The following is a 22,088-nucleotide window of genomic DNA, read 5'->3' on the forward strand; positions in this document are numbered from 1 at the left end:
ACAATACCAAATTACATTTTGTTGAGGCCACATGAGCCGTTGAGAGCAAAAGTGGTACATGTGACATTTTTTCACTTTTTGGGTTTTTTGCATAAATTGATGCAGAACGCAATAATATACCATAATATCAAAGAAAATCCGAAATCTGATAACTTATACCAGAGTTATAGCCAAAACAATTTTCAGTTTTCCTCTTCTATGGTATTTGTTGCGTAGCTTAGGAGGTAATGATGTTCCGTGATTTTCACATTTTGAAACACGGTGCCTAAATTAAAAGTGTAATGACAAGGAAATTCAATAGCTTCCTATCCACTAGACCTTTTACTTTCAACTGATTTCGTGAAAATCGGCTCAGTCATCTCTGAGAAAAGTGAGTGAGTTCAAGCAGTCTTTGGAATATGTTCCGTTTTATAACGTGATTTCACATGTTTATTATTAACGGACAAAGTTATACTCCGATTACAATGAAATTCAATAACAACCTATGGGGCAACTAGACCTTTCATTCGACATTAATTTTGTGAAAATCGGTTCAGTCTTCTCTGAGAAAAATTAGTGAGTTTTAACAGCCTCTGAATAACATTTCTTACATAACTTTTGAACCATATGCTCAATCATTGCGAAATTTATAAGTTAAGGTTTTTGGAGATAGCCCGTTCATTTAACACCAGTTATCAAAATCGATTGTGTGGTTTCTGAGATATTGATATTTTGTGATTTTTACATTTTGATACATAACCTCTAAACTAAAAATCCGATTACTATAAAATTCAATGACAACCTATGGCTTTCATTTGCAATTGATATCATAAAAAAAGCGGTCCATCCATCTCGGAGAAAAGTGAGTGAGAAAAAAACTTGCACACACACATACATACATACATACAAAAAATGCTCAATTCGTCGAACTGAGTCGAGTGGTATATGACATTCGGCTATTGGGACCACTTTTATACCTTTGGTTTTGGCAGTGATTGCTATAACATTCTAGGAAATAGGCAAAAAGAATTCTAATTTCCACCAAACCCTGGATTTTTTTGTTTTCTTTTATGGTATATTGGGCTTGAGCTTGAACGACCGCACATCTCGTAGTTACTGCTCCGTAATGGATCTGAGCTAGAAAACACCTGCCTATTTGGGATTAATTTACTCTTTTCATTGTATAGTAATTCAGTCGCTTTAGGTTTGTATAGAAATCGACAACGGCGTCGGCGTCGGCTATATCCTTACGGTCGGTTTAGGAAAGGAAAAAAGGAAGTGTTACAATCGTTGTTGCCAGTGACTGAGTTACCTCTGTATCTCTAACGACCATAACCAGAGCCGGATTTACGGCCCCGCAATAAAACAAAACCGTTTTTTTTATCTTACGTATATAAAACCTTCATTTGTCTTCGAAAATTCAACGAAAGTTGTTAAGAATAGCGGAAAATTGTGATTTGTACTATCGAAAAATGTTTAACCGGTAGAGCGATAGCCAGGGCCAGTGTTTTGAAAATGACTGCAAGACAATGACAGCAAATTTACAACTGATCCGGCTCTCATTGTATTGCACAGCTCTCTCTGCCCTCCACACGTTCGGTAAACAGTCCGACAGTAACTGACGACAGCACACATGCAACTCGATACGGGCTGTTATTTTTCATCTCCTTATGTCTGTTGGTATTTCCAAGCTGTCGCAAATGACAGCCTATAATCTTCCGATATCCTTCAACACGAATCCGAGCGGGATGTCAGGTGATTATGATTCACGACAGAAAGGCCGATGAAAGAATGAAAGAGAGATGGTGCGAAGCACGTTTTTTCTTACGTGGGAAACAATATCAATAAAGGAAACGGTTTGCTTTGTATTCATTATGCCACCGGCCTGTGAAATAGGAGAAATGAAAAAATGCGAGTCGATGACAGCCGCAGCCGATCAGCAGGCTGTCAATAGCAACAGGACATCCTCGAAATGAGCAAACGAGGCTGTCATGTCCAAACAAACAAAATACATGCGCAAGAATGAGCTGTCGTACGCAACACAATACAGTTTCTTTGCCTCGTGTAAGCTGTAGCTGTATGTGAGCTCTCATGAATAGCTCAAGCATGAGGCTGTTAGAGTGAAAAGAGAGAAAAGTCGTCAGTATAGTGTCGCTCTCCAGTCATTTTCCTAAGCTAAAGCTTGGCCAGGGCCCCGCATTTCCGAAACACAACAAAGGAACTGAATATTTCGCGCTATAATTTCGATTCGAACAGTTTCATTTTCATTTGATTTCTTTCGAATACTGTCATCGAAACTTTTATTTCTTTCTTTTCATTTCAAATGAAACTTGCGTCATTTAAAATGAAACTGATGACTATCTCAACTGACGGAGATGCTGACGCATACTATGTCCCTATCCATTCCTTCAGCGTTTTATTTGATTTCGCGTTGTTTGATGATCGTTTTCTCACACCGCAATACGCATTTGGAACGGCAATGACATCCAATAAATACGTCACGCAAGTTCTGCTCTATATGTCGGAGATTTTTCTGCTGTTGATTACTAGCGCCCCATAGCCACTTCGGGTTGTGAATCTGGAGTTTGCATCCTCTGTTTCATATCGTCACGATTTCCTTTTCTTCCTCTTCCCTATTTGTGCCTGAAGCATTGTATGGGAGCCTCCTGTTCACGTCAGCGGTCATTGCCATTTTCAATTGAAAATCGTCATGTGAGAGTGACGGTGATAATCTCCGCTTTCAATTGAAAATCATTGCTTTCATTTTCAAGTCCGCCAGCTGTTAAAATCAAAGCAAGAGCTTTCGAATAGTTTTCATGTGACTCACAAAGGGTTGTTTAGCTATACCAATTTTGATATCATCTGGAAGAACTGCGTTTACTAAGCAAAACGTGATTTTTAAAAATTTTATATCGTTGTTTTTTGGTTTTTAATTCACAAAATTTAACTGATCTGCTCGAAATCGCTTTAATGACAGTTCGCCCATATACTAACTGTCATTCAAGCGATTTTTATTCTTTATTTAAAAATTAAAAGACAACGATATGAAATTGAAAAAATTGTTTTGCTCAGGAAATTACGCTCTTTTGGCTGATATAAAAATCCGAAATCCGTAAATAGCTAATCAACCCAAATGAAAGCGTCGGGTCAAAGCGTCACTATAAGCTAATAATTGTCAATTGAAAATGACTTTAGGCCGTATGAATATGAGTTTACTCTGCTTCTCCCATAAGATTTGCACGGGATGAGTAAATCAAACGCTTTCATTCTTACGACTTTTTGTCAGGCTATGACAACAGGCAGTAGTGGGCACCATTCCGCTAATTCGCTAATTCGCTAATTAGCGACGCTAAAATTTAGTTAGCGATTTAGCGATTTCGCTAATTTTTGAGCTGGTTAGCGAAACTGTTAGCGTCGCTAAAATTTTGGCCTTCGAAACGCTAATCGCTAATTCGCTAAATTTTGTGGAGAAGCGACAACAGAAATATTTAGAAAAACTGTGAATTGCTGATGGCGTACGTAAATTGCCTCGAAAGATGAACATACTTTACTGCGAAAGTTACTTTTGTCAGTTTTTTTACCCTAGAATGGAGTTCCAGTTATCGTACAAGCCACAGGAGCATTTTGAAGAACAAGCACAAGGTCTAGATTGAATTTTTGGCACACCAAGAACTTTGGTAAATTGCAATGCGCTTGAAATTATGACAACTTTGGTTCTACTTTTTCGATTCAGATAATAATTGAATTTTCATGAATACATTCCTAAGAGTATCTATTTTCAATGCAAGCCAAATAACTTTTGTTATTCTTGTTTTTACAAAATCAAATATTAATACCGTTTCGTGAACCTCTTACTGTAAATAGCTTTCAAAAGTAATTGTTTTTGTTTGTTTAACCAAAAGAGATCAAAGTGGTCCAAATCTTACAAAACACGAGCAATAAATATAACGATATGACTATTTACATATTAAAAAGTTAGCGATTAGCGATTAGCGAAAGTTCCGCTGATGTGGGTTTAGCGTTTAGCGTTTAGCGATTATCGAGCTAAATATTCCGGTTAGCGACTTAGCGATTAGCGTAGGCGACTTATTCGATCGTACACTCAAAATAATTTTCACGTCATAATTACCGGAAAAGTTATGTGAATATTTTCCACTGTCATTTTCACGTAGATTCTACGTGATTGTCATCTGAGTTCATCATCATCTGGTGCGATGATTTATCCTATGAATCTTATACAGCAGACATATGCATTTTATGTAAATTTCACGTAGAATTCAACTACCGGTAAAATGGAAAGCATTCGATTATCTGCTAGCTACTACGTTTGATTAAACATAAAATTTCCAAATTTTGTTTCCCCAATTCTTAAAAGACGGCAAATAGTTTTTAGGAATTATAGAAATATGTTGCTTGATAAATCGCACGGCCATGCAAAATCGCCGATTCGTAAATTAATCAAACGACATAAAAACGGACAAATATTACGACATTTGCCGGCGATTACTATTGTAAAGCTGCAACTGTTTATGTATAGGAAACTCCTTGACCTTTGAACTAAATATGTGTGAAACCTGTAAGCTCAAGGCTCGATGTCAAATTCGTACGGTTTTTCGAAAGCTCACTTATTGGCAAGCCGTCGAGAAATTCTATTTTATTGTCAGAGACTGAGTTAGACAACAGCTTCGCCATTTTGATTTCTGTGTATTTTCACATAAAGAGTTCACGCGATACTTCTTCTATGACATTCTGTTTGACGTTGCCAAGTTCACGTAGATACTACGTGATAAAACATAGTATGCATGTGATTTTCACGTAGATGTTATGTTTGTCACATAAATCATGCAAAATGACAGAAAATGAATAAGTACAGGAAATTTCACGTAACAATAATGTTCAAAATATTTTGAGTGTAGCGTTCCACACGGACCAACTGGTAAATCGCAGCACTGCATAGCATTGCTAAACATATCCGGACATGTTTCTAATGTTGTCCTGATCTGTCGCGTAGCGTTTACCTTCAGCCTTTTCGGCCACTGCCGGTGAGTGTGCCATTATGTTATCTTTAGGGTTATCAATCAACGCTTCTCTTCAAGGTTACCAATCAAATAATCAAAAGAAAGGGTTGAAAGAGAATTTTCAAGGAAATCTATCGCTTCACACCATTAAATTAATTGACCCCAATTAAGTGGAGTCCCAAACCTGTTGCAAAAAATATATTAAAATAAGACAGGCTGTCGTAATTCTACATTAATTATGCGGTAGTGTCCAGTGATGTCAGATTCGGGTGGTTTTCACCTGGGGAAGATGCCAGCCTTCGGGCGATTTCACTTCGGAAGATAATTTTTCGCTGGTAATGTTTTATAAACAACCTTCTCAACTATTTTTTTAGTTTTTGAGTGTTGTTTTTTAGTGAATCCTAATATTTTTTATTATTAGGGGCATCCTTGAAGTACGAAACGCGTATTGCGGGGAGAGAGGTAATAGAAAAATTGAGACGTTTTGTGTCATATAGGAGAGAAAGATATGTAATAATAACGTAATGTTTGAAAATATAAAATTTTTTTTTTTGAAAATTGTTTCGTTTGCCTTTTTCTTAATTCACAATTTCTTATATACTACGAGCTGTAATTCAATATACCCCGTCGTGATTTGTTTGATGGTTCTTCCACATATTTTGAAAGACAGAGTTAGAAAACTCAGCAGGAAGTCCTTATTCTTGCGAATAAATCTGATGAGTTAGAGTAAAAGTATGAAAACGACCATCTTCAGAATCTGTGGATCGATGATAAATGTTGTTTTCTGTTTTTGACAATTTTTTCAAGGAGTTGATTGAACTGAATTGGTAAATTGGGCAAAGGTTGTTGATTTCTTCTTTTTTTTTCTAGGTGCAAATAAAGACATAGAGAAATAATTTGTATAAACTACCTTCAACTGATGAGGAGATTCCTTCAATGTTCTGTTATTATTAGCATTTTTGATTCTATATATTTGGCTTAACTTTCTTATATTTGGCTGAATTTCCTAATCATGGCATCACTCTTGAGCTATTTCGAATGTTTTTGAAATTGAACGTTGCTGTTATGTGCGAAACTAGCACCACACTTTTTTAAATTTCCTATGTCTTTGAAATGAATTTCTTTAGTCTTTCAACACTGATAAAGATATTATCGGTTTCCTAGAATTACAGAGAAGAAAAAATAAACCACGATTTGTGATATTAGTCATCTTATAATAACTACATGTCACGTTAAAGCGTCTTCACGGAACGAAAAACACTGATTTCTCCTAAGCATTCTTACAGCACGTATATCACGCATTACTTCTGTTGCATCAATGCAGTGTGGTGCCAAGTGCGGCTTTGCACATGTAAACTCATGCACAGTTATACTGTTTTGGTTAGTAAGAAAAACATGACAATGCTACAAAATTTAGATATTTTCAAACCTATTGTTGCATCATTTAAAATCTCTCTGCAAGCAAATTATTCTCACAGTCATATTCAGAATCGTGTTAGAGAAATATCCATTGGCACCGATTTTTATTGAACGTTGATTCGAAAAATGCAAACAATTTCAGTTTTCCTCCTTTTTGCTTTGGCCACGGTCACATTGGGGCAGTACAATATGCCCATGATACCCGCCTCAAGTGGAGAAAAATCGCAGTTTGCCTATAAGTTGAAGTCACTACGACAATCTTTGAATGAATGCGCGCAGTATTTAAATCAACCGAAGGATGCTGTAAACCGTCTTGTTGCGGCTAATTACCTCACACAGGATAAGGACCTGAGGTGCTTGATTCGTTGTGCCGGTGTGAACTCTGGATGGTGGAATGACACAACAGGAGTGCAAGGACCGGCCATAGAAAATTACTTCCAGCCTTCGGCCGAGGATACTAGCTATGCTAGACGTACAAGAGAGTGCATCAACGCGAAACTAGCGCTCTGCCAGGATGATTGTTCAAAAGCGTACGAAACTTTCCTGTGCTACTACCAACAATGGGGAAATCTTAAATGTTCCCAGGAGTATGTTCCTCTGAGGCGTCTGAATGCGGTTCAAGCCGCCGTTGATTGTATCAACTATTTGCGGACTCCCAAACAACTCCTCGAACAATTTAGCAGAGGTGTGTTCCCGGAAGTACCAGAAACTAAGTGCCTCTATCGTTGCCAATACATCGCTGAAGGATTGTACGAACCTGGGGTTGGATTGAATCTTACTCGTGTCTACATCCGTAACTATGCTGCTCCTGATGCGGAAACTCTAAGTGACAAGACAAAGGCGTGTGTTGAATACGCTTTGCGGGATAGTTGTGACGAATGCAGCCGTGTTTTCCGTGCCACCAGTTGTGTAGAACAACTGGGAGTAAAGGGTCTTACGGCAGATTTACTGCGGGACGCAGCTACTCTTATTGTTGGTAAACAACAACCGATCGAACCTAGCCCACCACCACGGTACGGTTCATCTAGTGGCGTTCCGGCTTATAACCAACCCAGATTCCACTATAATCTCCAACCAGAACCACAGGGAAGGTGTCGGTACAACTGTAATCTCTAGACTGTATCATTGATAATTTAGTAGTAATTCATTCATTATTTATTTGTTATCTAATATTTAACTCATATACATTTCTATTAAAAATCTTCAGTATAATTTATTTTCACGCGTTTTGTTGGACTTCTAAGATAACTATAATCGTGAGCTCAAAACCCTCTCTAATGCCTGCGTGGTTTCCGGCGGCAATACATCCGTTGTTACTATGAAAAAACAAAACTGTGCCTTTGCTGTCACATGATTCACGCTACGCCTTTGTCCTGTGCGCTCCTCCAACAGCCAATTCCTAAACGTTTTACTTGATCTGACAGACGCAGGCGGTTGACGCAGTTGGCCACACTTAAGCCAACTCGCGTCACGCGTTCGTGAAGTGTTGCTTTTAATTAAATTTGCTCATTTCTACTGATGATGTAGAAAAAAAGACGCTTTCGACTGTGTGCACTTCATGCACCCTGCTATAGAAAAATAAACCTCCAATTAACAGCTAAATCTTGATGTATCGCACAAGTGGGGAGTATCAGGGGAGCATTGAGTGCATATAATTTCAATGTGGAAGCTTCCATCTTTGGTTACCAAATCACCATTCAAAAAGTTTGTTTAAGCAAATAATACGATTGGATGTGATTTATTAGCGGTATCAAATTGGCTCATTGGACAAAAGAGAATGTAGAAAGGAGTTTTCCGAAATAAACATGGAGTAACAAAATAAAGAAAGAATATTAACAAAAAGAAAACAGGAAGAAAAAAGGTGGCGAAGATTGTAAAAACGGAAACGGAGAAATGATTGTGTCCAAATGCAAATAAGTAAGAAGACCAACAATTAGAACAAATATGACAATATATTTTTTTATTGTATGAAGCTTGAAAATAGGAAATGATACTGTAGAATAAAAATTGTGAATATGAATAGCGAATGAGTATCCTTATCCCAGTTTACCTTGTGAGATATCAAAATACTCGTAATTGAAACCTGGTGCGAACTCAGCCACAAAAAATGAATAGTTTTAATTGCATTCTGCACCCATAGTTTTACCTGCATTGGTTTTATTTATCGTCGCATCCCGATCTCGACTGTCACTGAAAACTAAAACGGACACAAATTGCACCCACTTGTTGCGTCTTATGTGTCATGTTTTGGTTTTCTATCATTGCCCTTGTATCTTGTTTCGCGCCGGCATGTCTCTGCCGTCGGATATAAATATCTTTATTAAACCCATTTTATAACATTGCTAACGATTGTATTGCCTTATTTTGCTTTCAGATATCTTCACATGTTGCTCAGATGTTTATGGCTCTTGTAAAACAGCGTGCGAAAGCGTGAGTATATTTAGATTTGTTTTCGGTGATTTTCGTATCGATCCTCGCCGGGGACGATAATTTATGATTGCAATATCAAGAACGCCACGCACTAGCCGGGGCTTGGCAGATTTCTGGGTGTAGATTGAGCTTGTTTTGGATTTTCTGACCACAGCATAAATGTTGCTACGATAGTTGTTAACTGTAAAAATAAAGATAAATTAGTATTTTAGATGCGAACTCATGTGTGACATGTGTGAAAGATCACACCATAATGCTATCTACATACAGGAGGGAAATTGTATTCTCCTGTATAAATATGCAAAGGTTGTTTCAATCGTGTAACTCTACGCGCTGTGAATTAAGTAGCAATAACGGAGGACAAACTTCTCATCGTCTTCGTGTTATTTTTCTATGTTTTAGTCAGCAGTGTGTATGTTTAATTTTCGATACCTCGTTTACGTTTTGGTTACTTATTTCTTATTCTTGACAAGATCCTGCCACAAATCATACCTTCGCTTGCATCGTTTATGATTTATTACCGTAACTTTAGTTGCTTTTCTGTACAGCTACGATCGGCATCTTTGTAGTCACACTTTTCTACCTTTGTTCTGCAATCTGCAAAAAGTGACTCTACTGTCGTTGCGATTGCGCAGATGTGGTTTAATTTCGCGCATTGTCCCATAGGTGTCGGCAATGCTCAGTTTGAGTAATATATAAGCGGAGAATTTGTTCGTGTTGTCTTGCAGTCACCGCGATGTTGGCCGGATGAATCGCTTTAGACGCTTATTTAATGCCACATTATTAATTCAGGAGCGTACTGGTGCGTCCGCCGGAATTCTTTCCTGTGTTTAAAGCATGACACATTACTTGTTTACCTGAAATGTGTCACTCAGAATGGGACGCACCGAAAGTTATATTCAATTTCGATGCACCACTCGAGGACTGGCGGTTGATAATGTTGGGTGGTTTGAAAGGTATAAACTCTATGTTAGCCGTAACAATAAAACCCGAGGTTGTCTGACTTTTTATTTGTATTTATACTGGCAGAAGCTTAGGCATACATGTGCAGCGAAACTGGACAACTGGCTTATGACATATGAAGAGAATTGTATTTGTCCAAAAATTTATGATAATATTTTTCAACCTGAGACTGTAATTTGAATGATTTGAGCTAAGGGAGGACAAAAATTGGTGAACATTGTCAATTGAAAACTTGAGAACTGAGCTTATGATTTTCTTAATAAAACTGTCTTAACCAATTTTTTTTCGAAACTATCTCCAGAAAATGATCAGTGGGAAAAGTTATTTTGTGACACTTTTTTGTAGATTAAAAAACAGGTCGGGCAGGTTTGTAATCAAACCGTTGTATTAAACACTGTTTACTGCTATTTTTGAAATTTAGAAAAATTCAAATCTACACCTACCATCTGCAAATAACAGGAGGGTTGTGTGCTAAGTCACGACCGCAAGGTTGAAGTAGAATTCTTTTACAAGAAAGATAACCCGGCTGCTTGCGTGTCAGTCATTTTTTCTAGTAAATAAACGTTGACTAATCAGATCAATCGAATTTTGCGCTTCAACAAGGATTAACCATTTTCAATAATATAGTAAGCTGCTTGTCATGGTTGAGACTTGAAAATTTTTAAATTTTGAGATGAAATTTTTTCGGATGTCGTGCTCATGACTGAAGGAAAAGATAATTCAGTACGTTTTGAGACACGGAGATGAAGTAAAATTTATAACTTACAAATTTGAGAATGTGGATTTACTCAATAGAAAATATTACCTCTTCAATCAAGTTTTTATTCCATCCTGAAGAGGACAAGTTGTTGTTCATTTTAGTATCGGATAAGATGCCGATCACATCTTTGCGTTATCACTGACAGTGCGAATAAAGTATTCCTTGTGATATAATAAACAGTGAAAAGCTGATTTAACACTCAAAACTAGACGACTCATGTGTTGGTAAAATGAGTCAACTTTTCATTGAATGCATTTACTAGTGCCCACTATCGCACAGAGACTGCATTTCACTGAAGTGGAGGCACTTTGCACTGCATCAGCCGCTATCTATGCTGAGATCCGCTGCAACTAGTGCGCTCTCCATAGACATGCCACAGTTGTGGCCGCTGTACGCTGCCATTGGTATCCGCTGTCCCTGCATCAGCTGGCCCAGCTGCTATCGTTGCTGGAATCCGCTGCAACTAGTGCGCTATCCATTGCTACGCCATAGCTGTGGCTGTGGACAAAGCTTGACTATTTTCAAAAGTAAAATAGTGTGATTAATAAAATTACAATTAGGGTGTTGTATCATGATCGGACCAGTCAGAAAATGTACCATGATCGGACCATTTTTTTATATGCGAGATTTCTCAACTATTAAATGAAAAACTGTATCAAATATGTACACGCATCATCATGTTCAGAAGGTTTCATTCAGATTACTTAAGTATTATTATTATTAAAAAGGTTTAAAAAATGGTCTATTTTCGAGCACAATTTGCCCTTACAATTGTTACCAAGTCTTGTTTTCAAGCAGTGATTTAGGAATTGAATATTTGAAGATTGCAGTATATTTTCCAGTAATATGCTTCTGTAACATTCAAATTCAATGTAGGAACACTTTTTATATGAAATATTTGCTTTAAAGTTTGAATTATTAGTGAAACGCGAAAGCCTGTTTTGTATCATGATCGGACCAGCTTTGAACCATGATCGGACCAGCCTACTTCTGAGACATCACCGTTTTACTTTGCTTATGCGTGATATATCCAATGAAGGATTTCACGTTGAATTGATTAGAACTGAATATAAATGATGAAGCATATTTTTTATAAAATAAAACCTCTCTAAAACGACGTAAGGTTCGCAAACTAAAGCAAAACCATTTAAAACTTCGCTATAAATAACCCACTATGCTCCAAATAGGGAAAATATAACTCAGTGTCATCCTTGTTTAGGAAGCACTTTCTGCCGCGAATTTTCGAACAGTTTACGAGAGAGTGATAAATTAAAATATATGAAAATTTATATGTGACGTTTTGCGTGGATTTTTTGGACGGTAAAATGATTTCACAAAAATGAGAAAGGTTTAAAAATTGATTGATTCGTGATCTATTGATAATATGTATATCAAAGTTATTTTTCAGTAATAAGACTCTCTTTGAGACTAACTACTTTTTGAGCTGCGGCAAAGGAAACGTAAGGCGTAAACTAATCTTTGAACTTCGTTTAACGATAAGGCTTGAAAGTTTCGTCTCTCCTAAAAATGACCTCATACAAAATTTCAACTCAAAGGAAGTAGTGTCAAATTGACCGCTTTGAGTCTCACTTTTTAGACTGATGACGAAAGGCACAGTTCATGCAATTGTCGATATGGAAATTTTTGTTGATACCAAATATCTTGCGTAAAACGCCGAGATCTGGTGTTTTCTCGAGAAAAAAAATATTGGAAAAACTCGACCTTGTGAGACTCAGAAATTTTTGTGCTGGGAAACTCATTTCACTTGTCACACTCTCATTTTCACTCCACTGTCAATCTCACTTCACGGAGCTAATTTTGTCACTTCACTTTAGATGGATTCGGAAATAGGTCTCAAAAAATGAAGTGAGCGTGAGAGTGAAATATACTCCACCGTGAGGTAACTCCCGTAACAAGTATAAAAGTTAGAGCATTGCAATATTCGGAAATTTGTAGTACTACTTGGGAACTACAAGTTGGTCATACATCGTTTCTAAAAATTGTCCCGGTGGAGTGAGCTATCGGTAAAACGAAACTGCAACCGAAAAAACACCCACAAATTGAACAAGCAAATTTGCCGTATTGGAAGCTCAAATATAATTCATTGAGGAGGATGTTCCTGGGAGTGCTGGGAACTCCTTCTGGGAGTTTGCTTTGGTTTTTCCGCAGCACTTTTCGGTTTGTTTGTACCATCCATTCATTAAAGTTTGGAAGAGACAATATTTTTCCTTCTTTTAGACTCCCCAGGATTGGCGTAGAATGTTCCTGCTAGTGTATCCGTTTCAATTGAAGACAACAGATCAAAGGGTTTTGATGTTACGGTAAAAGTGGTCGCGGTTTGCATAAGAACGCTTTGAACACTCTTGAGAAGACCGTTTAATTTTATTCCTGCGCTGCATGTAAGCCGAGATTTCCTTTTGATCCTCCCCACAGCGAACACTTTTTTCAGTATTTCTACTGCAGGAATCCCCAGCAAGATTGTTCCCACACTTACCACAATGTACCTTATTGCAGCAGTATGCGGTTGTGTAGCCTAACTGCTTACAGTTCAGGCAGTTCATCGAGCGGTGCACGAGGAGCCGCACAGGGAGTCGAACCCGATTGATCGAGACATGGCTAGGAAGTTCAAATCCGGCAACACGAAACGAGTGTGACAAAGTGTATAGTTTTCGGCCACAGACGAGCGAGACGGACCGCAATTGCTTGCAGGCCAGTATCGGGGAAAGCAGTATTAATGAACTAGGGTATCGAACGTCTTCGTTAGTGGTTTTCTTCGGCAGTTTTTCTGCAGCAATCTTATGCAAAAGGGGTTCGAAGAAATCCACTGACGAAGACGTTCGATACCCTACTAATCTTCTAGATTTTACTAGCATGCATTAACTCACGAGAAGAGAGCACAAGTAGATGTTATAGATACACGGATCTGAAGGCAGCGTTTGGTAAGATCGACCATCGAATTCTGCAAAACAAGCTTTCTCGACTTGGAGCATCCGAGCAGCTCATAACATGGTTAAACTCGTATTTGGCTGGAGGAACCCTCGGGGTGCGACTCGGCTCATGTGTCTCTTCAGCTTTTATCAAGAATTCCGGAGTATCACAAGTAAGAAACTTGGGCCCACTTATGCTCAAATTGTTCTTCAACGATGTGGCAGGGATTTAGATGTAAGCTCATCTATGCAAATAACCTTAAACTGTATGTTATAGTTTACTCGATCGAGAATTGCCATCGTCTTCAGGCTTTGCTGAATCCTTTTGTTGACTGGTGCCATCGTAATAAAACCAGTATAGTATTCCAACTCTATACAATTGAAAATGTTACGCTTCGCAGAGTACATTGTGTGATAGCTCGCGATTTCAACGATCTGCAATGTCTGCAGGCGTGTCTTTTCTCCTCAGAAAATCTCTAGAGTGCAGGAGAATATTTGCACTGCGAAAACAACTGCTCTTACACTAAAAAGCAAATCAACGCACATGCTAGAAGAGAATGACGGACCATGTGTATTTGGCGAGCTTCCAGAAAGCACCGCGGTGAAATCTGAAATCTCTCTCTTGCGAGACAATGAACTATGTTGTGCTTTCCCACAAGTATGGACATTACGCACAATATCTACACAGCAGAGCTATCTACTGTGCTTTTTACAGTTTGTTTCTTGAGCATAGCAGAAGAGAAAAAGAGATTGAGAGAAAAAAAAGACTGCGTTGTTCGTGCCGGTCGAGTTTACTTATGTCGAATTCGTTTTCGCGGTACACCGGACTACATGTAAATAAATTTCATAATGATAAATTTATAATGTATGTACGTAATATTTTTGAAATGAGTTGTGCTAAAAAGGGAGTTAAAATGAAAGAAATGATTCCCAATTTCAAACAATTCAATTCCCAGCAACGCCGAAAACATTGAGCTTAAATCAAAATAATGTTGAGGCCACATATTTTATTCTAAGCAGTTGATTTTGAACAGTCTTTAGGTTACGTTTCTTTTCGAATATTTTGAACCACATAATAAATGGATATGAAAAAAATTACTTGTTAGAGACAACCCGTTCGTATGACACCTAACAATAACAATATCACACGCTTAGCCTTGGGGCTAATAGCGGTCTCGATCAACTAGATTAGTTGAGAGAATTCGCTATCGATATTGTTTTTGGCACATTTTGTATGTGTAGGATAAGTACAACGATACACCGTGCCCCAGTGCTGAGTCGAGAAAATTTTCAGTTCGAAAAGATCCTCGACTCGATCGGGAATCGAACCCGATATCACAACCGTGTGGGAGAGCTAGCCGACCGACATCGCTAACCACAGAGCCAAGGGGACCGGGGGTCGTATGACACCTGTTGTGTTCAAATAAGTTACAATTTAATTACAGTGTAAAGAAATAATGTATTATGGGGTAGCTAAACCTTTCATTTGACACTATTTTCGTGAATCGATCCAACCATCTCTGGGAAAAATTAGAGACTTTAAGCAGTGATTGGAATATGTTTCTTTTCAGAACGCGATTTCACATTTTTAAACATAACGAACAATATAACAGTCCGATTACAATAAAATTCAATAGGGCCCTATGGGGCAACTAGACCTTTCATACAATACTAATTTTGTGAAAATCGGATCAGAAAAATGCGTGAGTTCAAACTCCGGAACACGTTTCTTTTAATAACATTTGAACCACATGTTCAATCTTTATAAACATCATTGGTTAAGGATTTTCAAGGAAGTCTTCTCATTTCACACCAGTTTTTGTAAAAATTGGTTGTGTAGTTTAGGAGATAATAAAGTTTCGTGATTTTCACATTTTGAAACACAGTGCCTAAATTAAAAGTACGATGACAATGAATTTTAATAGCATTCTATGGGGTATTCAAACCTTTCATTTGCAACTGGTTTCGTGAAAATCGGTTCACCCATCTCTGTGAAAAGTGAGTGAGTTTAAGAATGCTTTGGTATGAGCTTTGCTTTTATAAGGTGATTTTACATTTTTATAAATAACGGACAAAGTTACCAACCGATTACAATGAAATTCAATAGCAACCTATGGGACCACTAGACCTTTCGTTCGAGACTGATTTTGTGAAATTCGGTCCAGCCATTTCTGAGAAAAATTAGTGAGTTTAAACAGCCTCTGGATAACATTTCTTTACATAACTTTTGAACCATGTATTCAATCATTACGAAATTAATATGTTAAGGGTTTTGGAAACAGCCCGTTTCTTTGTCATTGGTTTTTATCGAAATTGGTTGTGTGGTTTCTGAGATATAGATGTTTCGTTATTTTTACATTTCGTTTTTGATACATAACCTCTTAACTAAAAATCCGATTACCGTGAAATTAAATAACAACCTATGGGGCAACTTGACCTTTCATTTGCAGGTAATTTCATGAAAATCGGTCCGGCCATCTCTGAGAATAGTGAGTGAGAAAAAAAAGTTGCACATACAAACACACACACACACACACACACACACACACACCACATACATACCTACAGAAAATGCTCAGCTCGTCGAACTAAGTCGAGTGGTATATGACATTCGGCCATTGGGACCACTTTTATACCATTGGTTTTTTCAGTGATTGTTATACCTTTCTAGGAGAAAGACAAAAACGTTTGAATATGATCGCATAACATCTGTTACCGCCAGGCCCGGATTTAAGGGGGGGGGGGCAAAGGGGGCAAATGCCCCGGGCCTTCCGATTCAAGGGCACCTTCCAGCACGTTACCTCTTCTGAATGTTTTAAGAATTAAAGAAAAGAGAGCCTCACAAACAAATTTGCCCCGGGCCCCCCCCAGTGTCTAAATCCGGCCCTGGTTACCGTTATAGTATGCGGTCTAACTAGTCAGGTCAGAATTACATATTGCAACGCTCTACCTGCTCGCTTGTGATTGGTTGAATGTATACAATTTTAATGAGTTTAGTATTGCAAAGATATTCCAATTATTATAACAAAGTTTTGGGCAACGTTTTAGCTGTCGATTAGGATATTGGTGTTTGAAATCCAGTCAGTGGTAGAAACACTGTCAGCATTTGAAAATGATATCATAGCATCTGTTACCGCTACAGTGTGCGACGCGGTCTAACCATCTAGAAGTACACATCGTAACGCGCTGTCTGTGCAGCACGGCCGCACAAAGTAAAATGAGTGATTGATTTTCGTACTTCCTTTGTTTATGTAAGTCAGCAAGCAACAGAAAACATGCATGGGGAAGCGAGTTTGTGATTGGTTAAAAGCTGCAAAACTATACCGAAATCAAAGATTCAAAATTGTCCTCTTTGAAGGTCATTCCCAATTTTTCGGGGGGTGAGAAGTATTTTTGACTAAGTCTTATACTCAATAAACACTAAACGTTTTTGGTTCTCAACCCACGTTGATTCTAAAATCCGAGTAATCATTTTTGAATTAACGCGGTAACATGTAAAAACCGCATGAATTCAAGAATCCGCGTAAAAACCGCGTCAATTCAAAAACCTGTGTAAGAAAACTTCGTTAATTCGAAAATCCGCGGAAAAAATTGTGTAAAAATCCCTGACTTTACTGTTCTATTGAAGAATTAAGTGGAAAAGTGACAAAGTTGATTTCTGCAAGTTTCATGCACAATAATACTGCCCATAATCGCATAGTTGTAACATTCGACATTTTATGGATTTCGTGCTTTTTATTGGGAAATGCTTAAAATAGTATGTACTTTTTACATCTAAAAAATATGCTTATGTTTGTTTGAAAAAAGTTGTAAAAAATATCAAGTTGTTTTGTCACATAGCGTGAATAACCGCATAATTGACACACTACTTATCTTTTTCAACTTTTGTTGTCAATAAAGTTACCATCCTAATCAACATCTGCATCCTTTGAAACTCGGAAGTTATTCTGGTCCGGTAACCAACCACCGATGATCCGTTTCTGATGTTCATTTTCACTGTGATATATTCCAAAAGTAGCTTGAAAGTGACGGCATAAAAGTATCATTGCAAAAATGTCAACCATTTTGATTTCAAAAGTAATGTTCAATGTATACGTAGTGTAAAGTACGGCTTTCTTCATGATACTAAGTTTAGTTTAACTGCTTATTCGCAAGACTATATTGTGAACAAAGTATTGAGGGTCAAAATATAAAAGTGTTATTCGCTCGAACAACCAATTTTGCAAATGTTACAAATATGCGATTATGGGCAGAATAGTTTTCTTCCCAAATAGTTTCGTGTATTGAATAAAAAATAAATTGTTGTCGTCTTCTTTGTACTCAATTTGAATATTGCACATAATTAAATAATTTGCCTGGTGAATTTATCGAGCTGAGGGAAGTGGTGAGGTGAGAAAGAAGAAGACATTTGCTTGTAAAAAGTAGGCAAAATAACAACGTCAACGAGTAAATGCCATTTGAAACGGTATTCTGCATTGTTTAATGGCGTCAGAAGACATTTTCAGGTTGAAAATTCTGATTTTCGAAAAAATCTTGAAACAATGTTTTTTTTCCACTGTTAACAAAAATAAAGCCCTTTGAACAGATGTTGGAAGATGACTTGGGAAAATACTTTGTATGATAGCTCTCACAGTCCAGTTCGTCGCCGTTTTCGTAGATAAGGTGTGGCCCACTTTGATGAGTTCTGCTCCGACCAGGGCTGGAAAATTTCAGCCCTTTTGCATGAAAGTGAACAATCACCACCTTAAACGTCAGTGTTTATTCTACCATCACGAGGAAATGTTCATTCTCTCTTTCGCCGTTTTTTCATCATTCGGCTTTCAACAATGAAAGCCAACTCACCCATCAGGCGCAGTGAAAACGTGTTCGTTCGATATAAAATGATTTTTATCAGCCCTAGCTCCGATACTATCCGCTGATTTGTTGTTTTTCAGCCGCTCGATGGCATTGTTAACTTCGCCTATCGTTGGGGGTGCCATGTCTCCGTCCTCTGCTGCACCGACAACGTCATTTCTTTCGTCGTATTGACTCTCTGCTTGTATACCATCCGAATGCTGCTTCCACCTTTCGACCACCTCACGATGGTTCGTCAGAATACTCTAATCTTAATCTAGGCACATTGCGACTCGCGCACGAAGCCTGTGCGGATACGTTGGGCTTCAGGTAGATCTGTAGTGTCCCATGAGAGTGATTCAGCTGTTCTAGTTCTGGGAAGTTCTAGTTCTCTTCCTTCGAATCCTGGTGGCGCTATGTCTCCAGAAATAGTTGGTTTAGCCGTCATCCTCCTGTCTATATCGCTCCACGTTCTGACTGGTATGCACCAGGATATTCTCCACTACACTGCTGGTGACGGTGTTCCAAGAGTCCTTGAAAGGAGCTTTAACAAACTCACCACTTCTTCCAGCAGCACAGCTTCGTGCGAATGCGCATAGTCTTCGGTAGCGATGTCGATGAGCTTTGGCCCGTTTTCGTTAGACAGCTGGTGCACGCCGAACTTTCCAATCATCGGTCCGAATTCTTTTTTCTGGCCGATCTAAACTTTGGAAACCCCGATAACGATCATCTCTGTCATACATCTTTGCTCCTGAAGTGAGGGCTGTGTACGATTGATGATGCTGACGTTGAGGAGCCGACCCCAACCGGCACATTTGGGGGGGTGATCGGCCTATACCCAATCACCCGCTTCTGTGACTGTGTATTGCCGCATTTCTGGTAGATGGTATGACTATCCCGGTACGTACGTACCAGCGCTATCATGTTGAACTTGCGGCTCTTCAATTCGTCAGCAAGTCCTCGGGTGTTTCCGATGAAATCAAGAGATCAGTAGTTTTATGTCCAGACTTTTAAATCATTTTGATCGCCTGCGTCGCCTGGGTCTTTGCCGATTGTCCTAGAATTTTTTCGATTGGTTGTGTGCGCACGGTGCTCCCAAAGACCGTTATTATAAAAAAATGCACCAAAGAATCTCAGTACACCATTCGATTCGTTATGACGTCCTGAATTTCTGGTCAAAATTTTAAAATCGTCGTACGGTATATTTTTGAGTAATGCTCTTTCGAAGGTCATAAAGTACAAACAAGTGATATAAAAAAGACAAAACACTTAATGTAGAGCACGTTTTTCAACCACCATTTTATGAAATAACTTCCAAAATAGTTTCTACACATTCCAAGTATTATATTTCAAGACATATACAATTGGTGGAAAGATTTATTAAAAAAACCCACAGTGCACCGTGGTCTAAGCTCGAAAAATCGTTATCGTTTTAGATTTGTCTGTAAAAAATTGATTTTATGTACTCAATGTCTTCGGCAAAATTGTTTAATTGAACAAGGCCTTACTTTTGGCGGTTTCGGTTTTTCGATCAGTCCACCTAACAGTTTTTCGCCGAGGATTTTAATTTTTATGTTCAATTTATTTGTTTGCTTTTTTATATAATTTCGACTTTTCCTAACCAAATTTTGCTGTCTTTCCAGCTACCGCTAGTAAAACTAGCCGCGGACGGGGGTAGCAAAGAGTGGAAAATGACCGAAATTAGATGCAGCTGTCAATCTGCAGAGTCACTATTTTGGGATTGCTTAAACAGCACCCTGGCACAGGTACAACGCGGCCTCAGCTGGCCTGGTCGACTATGTTGCCCCCTGGGAATGACACCAAGATGTCAGCATGCGTGTGCAATCGCATCGAACCAGAACGAACTCCTCGCCGGATGTCGCCATAGCGACGAACAGACGATGTTCAGCTGTATTCAGCGACAGGAAGACGGTGACAATTGCTGCGGCCAGGCTCGTACCTCGGAGTGTTTGATAGCATGCAAGGATGTTTTCAGGAACCAAAAAACACCCACCAAGCAGCAAAGGCTGCTGGTGCAGAGCACCTGCAACAATAACAACAGTAACATCCTGCAGTGCATCAAATCGTACGTTGGAGTTACAGTGAATTCTAACCTGAAACGATGTGAGTAACAGTTCGAAATTAGATTCCAATCCACCTAACCTTATTAAATAATTCCAGATCTCCCATGTTGTGATCAATCGACGGACTACGGATGCAAGAAAACATGCAGGGAAACTCTGCTGAACGGTTCCAACACTGAGGAAGAAACCGTTGATATTCTGCAAAGTGCAGGTTGCGGAGTTCCGTTACCGCATGATCCACTGTGGAAATGTTTCTTTTCACTCGAACAGCCCAAATCGGTACCCGTGAACTCGGAGGAAATCTCTCGCATCAACCAAGTGGGAATGGACTCGGCTAAGCTGCACTGTTGCTTGAAGGCTAACTCCTCTAGGTGTCGCAAGTTCTGCGTTGCCACTTATTCCAACGAGTGGACAACTAACCTGGCGGATTTCGAGCATAGTTGCTTGATGTCAGCAGAGGAACATAGTTTAAAGCAGTGTGTAGAAGAAGGTTTGAAATTGTGATAGTTAAACGAAGCATATAACCCATAAAATTCAATTCCAGTTGACGAACCATGCGAGCTTGGTTGTGATGGTCTGTCGTACTGTAATAATTTCAACAACCGACCGACGGAGTTGTTTCGAAGTTGTAGAGCTCAGTCGGACAGTGCAGCTCGCAACGATGTGGAACAGTGGCGAGAACAGCTGTATATCAGCCTGCTGGGAGTGAATTTACCGATTCGTAACGTTAGTGAGTGTTCGGGTGAAAGCTGGAAATCTATTGCCTGTTCTCTGCAGGTGAAACCCTGTACGCGTAGTTACCATACCAATCGAATCTGTAGGGAGGACTGTTACGAGGTGCTTGGAAGATGTATTGATTGGAATCGAATAACGACGAAGCACTCGGTAGTTTCGTTGTGTCAAATTTTCTCTCCGGAAGATAGCAGTGATCATGAGTGTATAGCTTTGAAGCACTACCAAGAACCCAGTGACGTTCCTCAGAGAAACACGGATGTAGCGCTAGTGTCACCCTGTAAGGGGAACCCGTGTAATTCTACCCAAGTGTGTGTTATCAAAAGGGACGGAAGTTACGGTTATGAATGTGTGAACGGTTGCCCCATGGGAGAAGCCTCAGGTTATTTGGTACCGGAAGGAACTTTTGTTCGGATTCCGGTTTCCGTTACCATGAATGGGTGCCTCAAAGTGTGCCGCTGTGGAGCATCGGGAAGAATTGAAAAATGTCAACCTCTTCCCTGCATTAGTTACGATTCCTGTAGCTTAGCGGGAAAGCGTTTCCAACACCTGTCGTTTTTCTACGTGGAGTGCAACATTTGCAGTTGTTTTGCGGGGGAAATAACCTGTACTAAAAAGCAGTGTCGTGTACTGGGAGTGACATTTAACCGATCGTTTACCAGTTTACCGTGCAATTGTCCACCGTATTACGTTCCCGTGTGCGGTCGTAATGGGAACACATACCCTTCGGCGTGCATTGCTAAGTGTTCCGGAATACAGGATGGCGACATTACATTTGGACCCTGTCGTGCGAGGGACCCCTGCGACGGAGTGAACTGTGGGCCACTGTCGGTGTGCATACCGGACAGAAACGTTTGTTTGTCCAGTATGCATAGGCCCTGTCCGCAGCATCGTTGTGGTGAGTTGGTCCCAAATCATGACCCAATCTGCCTGAGCATTTTTA

General features: G+C 39.1%; 1 protein-coding gene across 8 annotated transcripts in view; it reads left to right on the top strand.

The window, feature by feature from the left end:
- The window catches only part of LOC129723437 (reversion-inducing cysteine-rich protein with Kazal motifs), a 43,299-nt gene that overhangs the window by 20,249 nt on the left and 962 nt on the right, over positions 1 to 22,088 (top strand). For all 8 annotated transcript variants that reach the window (XM_055677660.1, XM_055677664.1, XM_055677665.1 and 5 more), the window contains exons 3-6: positions 8,791 to 8,846; positions 19,973 to 20,453; positions 20,511 to 20,903; positions 20,958 to 22,043. In XM_055677660.1, the coding sequence (XP_055533635.1) occupies positions 8,791 to 8,846; positions 19,973 to 20,453; positions 20,511 to 20,903; positions 20,958 to 22,043 (2,016 nt within the window). The remainder of the gene's footprint in view (positions 1 to 8,790; positions 8,847 to 19,972; positions 20,454 to 20,510; positions 20,904 to 20,957; positions 22,044 to 22,088) is intronic.

Source organism: Wyeomyia smithii, chromosome 2 (assembly GCF_029784165.1).
Source record: "Wyeomyia smithii strain HCP4-BCI-WySm-NY-G18 chromosome 2, ASM2978416v1, whole genome shotgun sequence".
Classification (NCBI taxonomy): domain Eukaryota; kingdom Metazoa; phylum Arthropoda; class Insecta; order Diptera; family Culicidae; genus Wyeomyia; species Wyeomyia smithii.